Here is a 12,091-nt window from a genome sequence, read left to right as displayed (position 1 = left end):
AGACGTGGATGGGGGGGGCGGCCCTGTAGACGTGGATGGGGGGGGCGGCCCTCTAGACGTGGATGGGGGGCCCTGTAGATGTGGATGGGGGGGCCCTGTAGATGTGGATGGGGGGGCGGCCCTGTAGATGTGGATGGGGGGGCGGCCCTGTAGATGTGGATGGGGGGGCGGCCCTGTAGACGTGGATGGGGGGGGCGGCCCTGTAGACGTGGATGGGGGGGGCGGCCCTCTAGACGTGGATGGGGGGCCCTGTAGATGTGGATGGGGGGGCCCTGTAGATGTGGATGGAGGGGCGGCCCTGTAGATGTGAAATGGGGGGGGCGGCCCTGTAGATGTGGATGGGGGGAGGCGGCTCTGTAGATGTGGATGGGGGGGCGGCCCTGTAGATGTGGATGGGGGGGGCCTGTAGACGTGGAAGGGGGCGGCCCTGTAGATGTGGAAGGGGGCGGCCCTGTAGATGTGGAAGTGGGCGGCCCTGTAGATGTGGACGGGGGGGGGCGACCCTGTAGATGTAGATGTGGACAGGGGCGGCCTATAGATGTGGATGGGGGCGGCCCTGTAGATGTGGATGGGGGGGGGCGGCCCTGTAGATGTGGATGGGGGGAGGCGGCTCTGTAGATGTGGATGGGGGGGCGGCCCTGTAGATGTGGATGGGGGGGGCCTGTAGACGTGGAAGGGGGCGGCCCTGTAGATGTGGAAGGGGGCGGCCCTGTAGATGTGGAAGTGGGCGGCCCTGTAGATGTGGACGGGGGGGGGCGACCCTGTAGATGTAGATGTGGACAGGGGCGGCCTATAGATGTGGATGGGGGCGGCCCTGTAGATGTGGATGGGGGGGTGGCCCTGTAGATATGGATGGGGGCGGCCCTGTAGATGTGGATGGGGGGGGGGCCCTGTAGATGTGGATGGGGGGGGGCCCTGTAGATGTGGATGGGGGGGCGGCCCTTCGATGTGGACGGGGGTGGCCCTGTCGGAGTGGATGGGGGCGTGCTCTCTCTGCTGTCTCCTGTAGTCCACGATCAGCTCCTTCGTTTTGTAAAACGTAGAGGTTATTTTCCTGGCACCACTCCCACCAGGGCCCTCACCTCGTCATTGCTGGTAATCAGCCTATCACTGTTGTGTCTTCACCAAACCTGATAATTGAGTTGGAGACCTGCACGGCCGGTGCAGTCAGGTGTGAACAGGGAGTACAGGAGGGGACTAAGCACACATCCCTGAGGGGCTCCCCGTGTTGTGGATCAGCGAGGTGGAGGTGTTGTTGCCTGCTCTCACCACCTGGGGGGGCTTCCCGTGTTGTTGATCAGCGAGGCGGGGGTGTTGTTGCCTACTCTCACCATCTGGGGGGGCTTCCCGTGTTGTGGATCAGCGAGGTGGAGGTGTTGTTGCCAACTCTCACGACCTGGGGGGGGCGACCCGTCATAGTCATTTAGTTCAGTGCTGCGGGGCGATAGTAATTTAGCTCAGTGCTACGGGGCGATAGTCATTTTAGTTCGGTGCTACGGGGCGATAGTCATTTAGTTCAGTGCTACGGGGCGATAGTCATTTAGTTCAGTTACCTTCGCTTTCTTTGGAATAGGAGCAATGGTGGACATCTTGAAGCAAGTGGGGACAGCAGACTGGGATAGGGAGAGATTCAATATGTCCGTAAACACTCCAGCCAGCTGGTCTGCACATACCCATTCGGGTCCTGGTCAGAAGTAGTGTCCTATACAGGGTTGTTGGGTGCCATTGGGTCCTGGTCAGAAGTAGTGTCCTATACAGGGTTGTTGGGTGCCATTGGGTCCTGGTCAGAAGTAGTGTCCTATACAGGGGTGTTGGGTGCCATTGGTTCCTGGTCAGAAGTAGTGTCCTATACAGGGTTGTTGGGTGCCATTGGTTCCTGGTCAGAAGTAGTGTCCTATACAGGGGTGTTGGGTGCCATTGGTTCCTGGTCAGAAGTAGTGTCCTATACAGGGGTGTTGGGTGCCATTGGTTCCTGGTCAGAAGTAGTGTCCTATACAGGGTTGTTGGGTGCCATTGGTTCCTGGTCAGAAGTAGTGTCCTATACAGGGTTGTTGGGTGCCATTGGGTCCTGGTCAGAAGTAGTGTCCTATACAGGGTTGTTGGGTGCCATTGGTTCCTGGTCAGAAGTAGTGTCCTATACAGGGTTGTTGGGTGCCATTGGGTCCTGGTCAGAAGTAGTGTCCTATACAGGGTTGTTGGGTGCCATTGGGTCCTGGTCAGAAGTAGTGTCCTATACAGGGTTGTTGGGTGCCATTGGGTCCTGGTCAGAAGTAGTGTCCTATACAGGGTTGTTGGGTGCCATTGGGTCCTGGTCAGAAGTAGTGTCCTATACAGGGGTGTTGGGTGCCATTGGTTCCTGGTCAGAAGTAGTGTCCTATACAGGGGTGTTGGGTGCCATTGGTTCCTGGTCAGAAGTAGTGTCCTATACAGGGGTGTTGGGTGCCATTGGGTCCTGGTCAGAAGTAGTGTCCTATACAGGGTTGTTGGGTGCCATTGGGGACACAGATAAACAGCCCAGTGGTGTCACACACCCAGCTCACAGAGTCAGGGTGGAATTACACCCTCAATCTACACACACAAAAGAGAGGAACCGTTGACAAAAAAGTCCAAAGTAATGTATTTTAATGCTGTACAGTGGACAGTTTTCTGTTTGTACAAAATGTTCACAGTCTGAATGTGTTGGAAATTGGTTCTCCAAAATAATGATGATAGGAATGTTGTATTATATTACTGATAAACGGTTTCACACTCAAACACCAAGTGAACATCGTTCTTATTGCATCAGTGTAACCTCTCTCCCTCTTCCCACCTCCTCTCTCTCTCTCCCTCCCTCTTCCCACCTCCTCTCTCTCTCTCTCTCTCTCTCCCTCCCTCCCTCTTCCCACCTCCTCTCTCTCTCTCTCTCTCTCTCTCTCTCCCCCTCTTCCCACTCCCTCTCCCCACCTCTTCTCTCTCTCTCCCTCTTCCGACCTCCTCTCCCGACCTCCTCTCTCTCTCTCTCTCTGTCTCCCTCTTCCGACCTCCTCTCTCTCTCGCTCTCCCTCTTCCGACCTCCTCTCTCTCTCTCTCCCCACCTCTTCTCTCTCTCTCCCCACCTCTTCTCTCTCTCCCTCTCACCACCTCTTCTCTCTCTCCCTCTTCCCACCTCTTCTCTCTCTCTCTCCCTCTTCCCACCTCTTCTCTCTCCCTCTCCCCACCTCTTCTCTCTCTCTCCCTCTCCCCACCTCTTCTCTCTCTACCTCTTCTCTCTCTACCTCTTCTCTCTAACTAACTATCCCCACCTTCTCACTCGTTCCTTTCCCCAACCTCCCCTCTCTCCACCCCTCCCCTCTCCTTTATCTTCCCCCACTCTCTCCCTCGACACCTCCCCTCTTACCCTCTCCCCACCTCCCCCTCTCTCCTCCCCAGGCACCTTCTGTATAATCTCTCTCTGTACCTGCGTGGCGGGGATCAACTTCGAGCTGTCCCGTTATCCTCGCTATCTGTACGGCCTGCCGGACGACATCGGCCACGGCTACGGCTGGTCTATGTTCTGCGCCTGGGGAGGTCTGGGGCTCACCCTCATCGCTGGTTTCTTCTGTACCCTGGCTCCCTCCGTCCAGCCCATCCCTCGATCCACCTGCCCCAAGTCGAGGCAGGAGAACGGGACGGTCTGCTAGAGGGACTGGGATGGAGGATAGAGTGACTGGAGGTCCAGTTCCTAGATAGATAGCTGACTACACCTTTAACCACACAGGACAGCCGTAACAAAAGAGAATTTAACAAACAAAAATGTAACAATGAGTTGACAAATCCATGCATTCATTTAATTAATCATTTTCCACTTAAAGACAATGTTTTGTTTTTTCTTTGTTTAAAGTGTGTGTGTGTGTGTGTGTGTGTGTGTGTGTGTGTGTGTGTGTGTGTGTGTGTGTGTGTATAAACATGATCTGGTTTCTTGAAAAACAATAGTTTTTTTTTTTTTTAAACACACGAACTGACAGAAAAATCTAATCATCGATCTGAAGTTGTGCTGGGGGGGGGTTGTAGTCGGGGATGTTGTGATGCTTGAAATGGATGTACCATGAAACGGCCTTCTCTACTGGGGGGAACGAGAGGAACCTTTCAGTAATGAACGATGACAGGCGATGACAGACAACAAGGGATGGGAGTGACAAGAACAACAGCCTGAACCTCAGAGGAACTAACTCATCATGGTGACCAGCCTCCACAACAAGGAGAATAACTGAAACTCTGTTGTTGCTGAGGGGAGGACGGCTCATCGTAATGGCTTGAACGGCGCAAATGGAACGGTATCAAACACGTGGAAACCATGGAAACCAAACCATGGAAACCAAACCATTCAAACAAATGATAACCATGGAAACCAAACCATTCAAACACATGGAAACCATGGAAACCAAACCATTCAAACACATGGAAACCAAGCCATTCAAACACATGGAGACCATGGAAACCAAACCATTCAAACACATTGAAACCATGGAAACCAAACCATTCAAACACATTGAAACCATGGAAACCAAACCATTCAAACACATTGAAACCATGGAAACCAAACCATTCAAACACATGGAGACCATGTGTTTGATACCATTCCACCTATTTCCTCTCAAGCCATTTACCACGAGCCCGTCCTCCCCAATTGAGGTGCCACCAACCTCCTGTGTCGAAGAGGGTTAAATCAACACTAACTGAAAGGGGTCAAAGGTTGGAGTATTATAAACAGCACATCCTGTTCTAAAGAGACACCTCAGCTTGTTGGAGACTTCCGATTGGACTAGCTGTGTGTTCCTCAGATCTACTCTGGGTCATTGGACTAGCTGTGTGTTCCTCAGATCTACTCTGGGTCATTGGGACTAGCTGTGTGTTCCTCAGATCTACTCTGGGTCATTGGGCTAGCTGTGTGTTCCTCAGATCTACTCTGGGTCATTGGGCTAGCTGTGTGTTCCTCAGATCTACTCTGGGTCATTGGACTAGCTGTGTGTTCCTCAGATCTACTCTGGGTCATTGGACTAGCTGTGTGTTCCTCAGATCTACTCTGGGTCATTGGACTAGCTGTGTGTTCCTCAGATCTACTCTGGGTCATTGGACTAGCTGTGTGTTCCTCAGATCTACTCTGGGTCATTGGACTAGCTGTGGGAGAAGAATGGCACATCACACGATACAGGCTCTCTAGAGTATCTCTACTGTTGTACAAAACTACCGAATCATCATTCCAGAGAAATTACAGCCAGGAAATGCCATGTTGGAGCATTGTCATGCCCACCGGGGGCATACTAGTTTGCATCCCAAATGGCCCCCTTTTCCCTCTGGTCCCTAGTCAACAGTAGTACAGTACACTGGATAGGGAAATAGGTTGCCAATCGTCCCAAATGGCTCCCTTTCCCCTCTGGTCCCTAGTCAACAGTAGTGCACTGGACAGGGAATAGGATGCCAATGGAGACACATACCTATTTCTTCAAGCCCCGTCTATCCTCAGTCATCTAACATTTTATACATTCATTCACTCTCTTTGTATCGTCCTGAAACCCATCCTGAATGAAGGAACTGTGTGTTGTACTGAAACCCATCCTGAATGAGGAAACTGTGTGTTGTCCTGAAACCCATCCTGAATGAAGGGAACTGTGTGTTGTACTGAAACCCATCCTGAATGAAGGGAACTGTGTGTTGTACTGAAACCCATCCTGAATGAAGGGAACTGTGTGTTGTACTGAAACCCATCCTGAATGAAGGGAACTGTGTGTTGTACTGAAACCCATCCTGAATGAAGGGAACTGTGTGTTGTACTGAAACCCATCCTGAATGAAGGGAACTGTGTGTTGTACTGAAACCCATCCTGAATGAGGGAACTGTGTGTTGTACTGAAACCCATCCTGAATGAGGGAACTGTGTGTAGTACTGAAACCCATCCTGAATGAAGGGAACTGTGTGTTGTACTGAAACCCATCCTGAATGAAGGGAACTGTGTGTTGTACTGAAACCCATCCTGAATGAAGGGAACTGTGTGTTGTACTGAAACCCATCCTGAATGAAGGAACTGTGTGTTGTACTGAAACCCATCCTGAATGAAGGGAACTGTGTGTTGTACTGAAACCCATCCTGAATGAGGGGACTGTGTGTAGTACTGAAACCCATCCTGAATGAAGGGAACTGTGTGTTGTACTGAAACCCATCCTGAATGCAGGAAACTGTGTGTAGTACTGAAACCCATCCTGAATGCAGGAAACTGTGTGTTGTACTGAAACCCATCCTGAATGAGGGGACTGTGTGTTGTACTGAAACCCATCCTGAATGACGGGAACTGTGTGTTGTACTGAAACCCATCCTGAATGAAGGGAACTGTATGTTGTACTGAAACCCATCCTGAATGAGGGAACTGTATGTTGTACTGAAACCCATCCTGAATGAGGGGACTGTGTGTAGTACTGAAACCCATCCTGAATGAAGGAACTGTGTGTTGTACTGAAACCCATCCTGAATGAAGGAACTGTGTGTTGTACTGAAACCCATCCTGAATGAAGGAAACTGTGTGTTGTACTGAAACCCATCCTGAATGAAGGAACTGTGTGTAGTACTGAAACCCATCCTGAATGAAGGGAACTGTGTGTTGTACTGAAACCCATCCTGAATGAGGGGACTGTGTGTAGTACTGAAACCCATCCTGAATGCAGAAAACTGTGTGTTGTACTGAAACCCATCCTGAATGCAGGAACTGTGTGTTGTACTGAAACCCATCCTGAATGAAGGAAACTGTGTGTAGTACTGAAACCCATCCTGAATGAAGGAAACTGTGGGTAGTACTGAAACCAATCCTGAATGAAGGAACTGTGTGTTGTACTAGTACTTTAAACAATATTACCCTGGTTCTGTCCTGTCATCTGTTGTTTGGGAGGACAATATTACCCTGGTTCTGTTCTGTCACCTGTTTAAACAATATTACCCTGGTTCTGTCCTGTCATCTGTTTGGGAGGACAATATTACCCTGGTTCTGTTCTGTCACCTGTTTAAACAATATTACCCTGGTTCTGTCCTGTCATCTGTTTGGGAGGACAATATTACCCTGGTTCTGTTCTGTCACCTGTTTAAACAATATTACCCTGGTTCTGTCCTGTCATCTGTTTGGGAGGACAATATTACCCCTGGTTCTGTCCTGTCATCTGTTTGGGAGGACAATATTACCCCTGGCTCTGTCCTGTCATCTGTTTAAACAATATTACCCCTGGTTCCGTCCTGTCATCTGTTTGGGAGGACAATATTACCCCTGGTTGTGTCCTGTCATCTGTTTGGGAGGACAATATTACCCCTGGTTCTGTCCTGTCATCTGTTTGGGAGGACGAAGACTTTCAAAATTGTATTGTTGCTCTCTGCCTTGGGGGTTTTACTACGGAGCAGATTATATTTAGAGCTAGAGGACAACCGGTGAAAGATGTCGTGAGGAGAGGTGGCACAGCTTCAGGTAAAACCACAAGCTTCTAAAGATGGAGGACAAAGGCTCAGCCTATCACAGGCTGGGAATCTCAGCCATTCTCTTTCTGTAAAAGGTTTGTCACAACATCATATCACTTTTGATCATGAAGTGTTAATGTTAATGACAATGTTATTCATAAACAATTACAGAAAACGTTAAATGTAAAGAAATGCCCAATCCCAGTGGTGTAAAGTACTTAAGTAAAAAATACTTTTAAATACTTCTTAAGTCTTTTTTTTGGGGGGGGGGGGGGTATCTGTACTTTACTATTTATAACTTTGACTTCACTACATTCCTAAAAGACAATAATGTGCTTTTTACTCCATACATTTTCCCTGACACCTAAAAGTACTTATCAAGAGAACATCCCTGGTCCATCCCTACTGCCTCTGATCTGGAGGACAACCACAAATGCATTGTTTGTAAAGTGTCAGAGCGTGCCCCTGGTCATCTCTACTGCCTCTGATCTGGAGGACTCACCAACAACACATGCATTGTGTGTAAAGTGTCAGAGCCCCTGGCTATCCCCTGCCTCTGATCTGGAGGACTCACCAACCACACATGTATTGTGTGTAAAGTGTCAGAGCCCCTGGTTGTCCCCTGCCTCTGATCTGGAGGACTCACCAACCACACATGTATTGTGTGTAAAGTGTCAGAGCCCCTGGTTGTCCCTACTGCCTCTGATCTGGAGGACTCACCAACCACACATGTATTGTGTGTAAAGTGTCAGAGCCCCTGGTTGTCCCTACTGCCTCTGATCTGGAGGACTCACCAACCACACATGTATTGTGTGTAAAGTGTCAGAGCCCCTGGTCATCTCTACTGCCTCTGATCTGGAGGACTCACCAACCACACATGTATTGTGTGTAAAGTGTCAGAGCCCCTGGTTGTCCCTACTGCCTCTGATCTGGAGGACTCACCAACCACACATGTATTGTGTGTAAAGTGTCAGAGCCCCTGGTTGTCCCTACTGCCTCTGATCTGGAGGACTCACCAACCACACATGTATTGTGTGTAAAGTGTCAGAGCCCCTGGTCATCTCTACTGCCTCTGATCTGGAGGACTCACCAACCACACATGCATTGTGTGTAAAGTGTCAGAGCCCCTGGCTATCCGTAAATGTAAAAATAAACAAATAAAAAAAATGGTGCCTTCTGCTTTACTTAATATAAGAAATTAGAAATTATTTATACTTTTACTTTTACTGTTAAAACGTAAGTATATTTTAGCACTTATGTTGACTTTTGATACTTAATAAGTGCATTTAAAACTAAATACTTTTAGACTTTTACTCAAGGCGTATTTTACTGGGTGACTTGCACTTTTACTTGAGTCATTTTCTATGAAGGAATCTTTACTTTTACTACAGTATGACAACTGGGTACATTTTTTCCACCACTGTCATAGTGCTCATTTAGGGCTGAAGTCAATCCATATCGTGGAATATCCGTGTTAAATAAAAATGTAAAAGGTCATTTCCTGATTGAGCTGACATATGCGGCGTTTACCGTGAATGTCGTCTCTGCTAACGAGGGAGCGTTGCTTTTAAATGTCAATCTAGCTATAAACGCAGATCTTCCGTGATACTTTTGGAAACAGAATCCGGCCTTTAAAGCTGCAATCAGCAGTAAAAACATTAAGTAACATTCCCTGTTTCAGTTAAAACATTAAGTAACCTTCCCTGTTTCAGTAAAAACATTAAGTAACCTTCCCTGTTTCAGTTAAAACATTAAGTAACCTTCCCTGTTTCAGTTAAAACATCAAGTAACCTTCCCCGTTTCAGTTAAAACATTAAGTAACCTTCCCCGTTTCAGTTAAAACATTAAGTAACCTTCCCTGTTTCAGTTAAAACATTAAGTAACCTTCCCTGTTTCAGTTAAAACATTAAGTAACCTTCCCTTCCCTGTTTCAGTTAAAACATTAAGTAACCTTCCCTGTTTCAGTTAAAACATTAAGTAACCTTCCCTGTTTCAGTTAAAACATTAAGTATCCTTCCCTGTTTCAGTTAAAACATTAAGTAACCTTCCCTGTTTCAGTTAAAACATTAAGTAACCTTCCCTGTTTCAGTTAAAACATTAAGTAATCTTCCCTGTTTCAGTTAAAACATTAACTAACCTTCCCTGTTTCAGTTAAAACATTAAGTAACCTTCCCTGTTTCAGTTAAAACATTAAGTAACCTTCCCTGTTTCAGTTAAAACATTAAGTAACCTTCCCTGTTTCAGTTAAAATATTAAGTAACCTTCCCTGTTTCAGTTAAAACATTAAGTAACCTTCCCTGTTTCAGTTAAAATATTAAGTAACCTTCCCATGTTTCAGTTAAAACATTAAGTAACCTTCCCTGTTTCAGTTAAAACATTAAGTAACCTTCCCTGTTTCAGTTAAAACATTAAGTAACCTTCCCATGTTTCAGTTAAAACATTAAGTATCCTTCCCTGTTTCAGTTAAAACATTAAGTAACCTTCCCTGTTTCAGTTAAAACATTAAGTATCCTTCCCTGTTTCAGTTAAAACATTAAGTAACCTTCCCCGTTTCAGTTAAAACATTAAGTAACCTTCCCATGTTTCAGTTAAAACATTAAGTATCCTTCCATGTCCCGTTTCAGTTAAAACATTAAGTAACCTTCCCTGTTTCAGTTAAAACATTAAGTAACCTTCCCTGTTTCAGTAAAAACATTAAGTAACCTTCCCTTCCCCGTTTCAGTTAAAACATTAAGTAACCTTCCCTGTTTCAGTTAAAACATTAAGTAACCTTCCCTGTTTCAGTTAAAACATTAAGTAACCTTCCCTTCCCCGTTTCAGTTAAAACATTAAGTAACCTTCCCTTCCCTGTTTCAGTTAAAACATTAAGTAACCTTCCCTGTTTCAGTTAAAACATTAAGTAACCTTCCCTGTTTCAGTTAAAACATTAAGTATCCTTCCCTGTTTCAGTTAAAACATCAAGTAACCTTCCCTGTTTCAGTTAACACATTAAGTAACCTTTCCTGTTTCAGTTAAAACATTAAGTAACCTTCCCTGTTTCAGTTAAAACATTAAGTAACCTTCCCTGTTTCAGTTAAAACATTAAGTAACCTTCCCTGTTTCAGTTAAAACATTAAGTAACCTTCCCTCCCCTGTTTCAGTTAAAACATTAAGTAACCTTCCCTGTTTCAGTAAAAACATTAAGTAACCTTCCCTGTTTCAGTTAAAACATTAAGTAACCTTCCCTGTTTCAGTTAAAACATCAAGTATCCTTCCCTGTTTCAGTTAAAACATCAAGTAACCTCCCTGTTTCAGTTAAAACATTAAGTAACCTTCCCTGTTTCAGTTAAAACATTAAGTAACCTTCCCTGTTTCAGTTAAAACATTAAGTAACCTTCCCTGTTTCAGTTAAAACATTAAGTAACCTTCCCTGTTTCAGTTAAAACATTAAGTAACCTTCCCTGTTTCAGTTAAAACATTAAGTAATCTTCCCCGTTTCAGTTAAAACATTAAGTAACCTTCCCTGTTTCAGTTAAGTGCACTACTCTGGTCAAAAGTAGTGCCCTACTCTGTTCAAAAGTAGTGCCCTACTCTGTTCAAAAGTAGTGCACTACTCTGGTCAAAAGTAGTGCACTACTCTGGTCAAAAGTAGTGCACTACTCTGGTCAAAAGTAGTGCACTACTCTGGTCAAAAGTAGTGCACTACTCTGGTCAATAGTAGTGCACTACTCTGGTCAAAAGTAGTGCACTACTCTGGTCAAAAGTAGTGCCCTACTCTGGTCAAAAGTAGTGCCCTACTCTGGTCAAAAGTAGTGCCCTACTCTGGTCAAAAGTAGTGCACACTAAAGAGAATAGGGTTGGGACTTAACCAGAAAGTAGAGACCTTGTCTGACCCTTTACTAAACACACTGTGACTGCTGTAGGAACGACAGCTCACACACTGACTGCTGTAGGAACGACAGCTCACACACTGACTGCTGTAGGAACGACAGCTCACACACTGACTGCTGTAGGAACGACAGCTCACACACTGACTGCTGTAGGAACGACAGCTCACACACTGACTGCTGTAGGAACGACAGCTCACACACTGACTGCTGTAGGAACAACAGCTCACACACTGATCAATGAGGACCGTAATCTTGTTACCTTTTAAATGAGCTCTGAATCTATACGTCAATAATTAGGTTGGAGCTGTAGCTAATGAAGCTTGTCGTGAAAGGTCTCCTCGATCAATCAACATCCTCAGAGAAGATCACTCGGGGGGCTCACGAGTGGCGCAGCGGTCTAAGGCTCTGCATCTCAGTGCAAGAGGCGTCACTACACAGACACCCTGGTTTGAATCCAGGCTGTATCACAACCGGCCGTGATTGGGAGTCCCACAGGGCGGCGCACAATTGTCCCAGCGTCGTCCGGGTTTGGCTGGTGTAGACCGTCATTGTAAATAAGAATTTGTCCTTAACTGACTTACCTAGTTAAATAACGGTTACATTTAAAATATATATATATAATAATAATAATCATTAAATTTAAATACCTGAGGTGAGTCTCACTGAGTTAGGTGGTCTCCCTCTGTTACCTGAAATGAGTCTCACTGAGTTAGGTGGTCTCCCCCTCTTACCTGAGATGAGTCTCACTGAGTTAGGTGGTCTCCCCCTCTTAC

General features: G+C 46.4%; 1 protein-coding gene and 1 long non-coding RNA gene across 2 annotated transcripts in view; one reads left to right on the top strand and one right to left on the bottom strand.

Annotated features, from left to right (window-relative positions):
• tmem178bb (transmembrane protein 178Bb) overlaps window positions 1-3,752 on the top strand; it is a 155,705-nt gene extending 151,953 nt beyond the window's left edge. The window contains exon 5 of the mRNA XM_090201386.1: window positions 3,409-3,752. Coding sequence (XP_090057512.1) covers window positions 3,409-3,659 — 251 coding nt within the window. The 3' untranslated portion in view covers window positions 3,660-3,752. The remainder of the gene's footprint in view (window positions 1-3,408) is intronic.
• A 257-nt stretch (window positions 3,753-4,009) lies between these two features.
• On the bottom strand, window positions 4,010-7,680 carry LOC149978215 (uncharacterized). Its single transcript, XR_016486932.1, has 3 exons — window positions 7,100-7,680; window positions 7,022-7,063; window positions 4,010-6,985 (listed from the first exon to the last, which is right to left on the bottom strand). It is a non-coding gene; the product is annotated as an uncharacterized LOC149978215 (long non-coding RNA).
• Between the last annotated feature and the right edge of the window lie 4,411 nt (window positions 7,681-12,091).

The sequence above is a fragment of the Oncorhynchus mykiss genome, chromosome 15, assembly GCF_057628025.1.
Source record: "Oncorhynchus mykiss isolate SJ-2025 chromosome 15, ASM5762802v1, whole genome shotgun sequence".
Taxonomy (NCBI): Eukaryota; Metazoa; Chordata; class Actinopteri; order Salmoniformes; family Salmonidae; genus Oncorhynchus; species Oncorhynchus mykiss.
The sequence above is the reverse complement of the archived record's forward strand: the minus strand, read 5'-3'. Positions and strand labels throughout refer to the sequence as shown.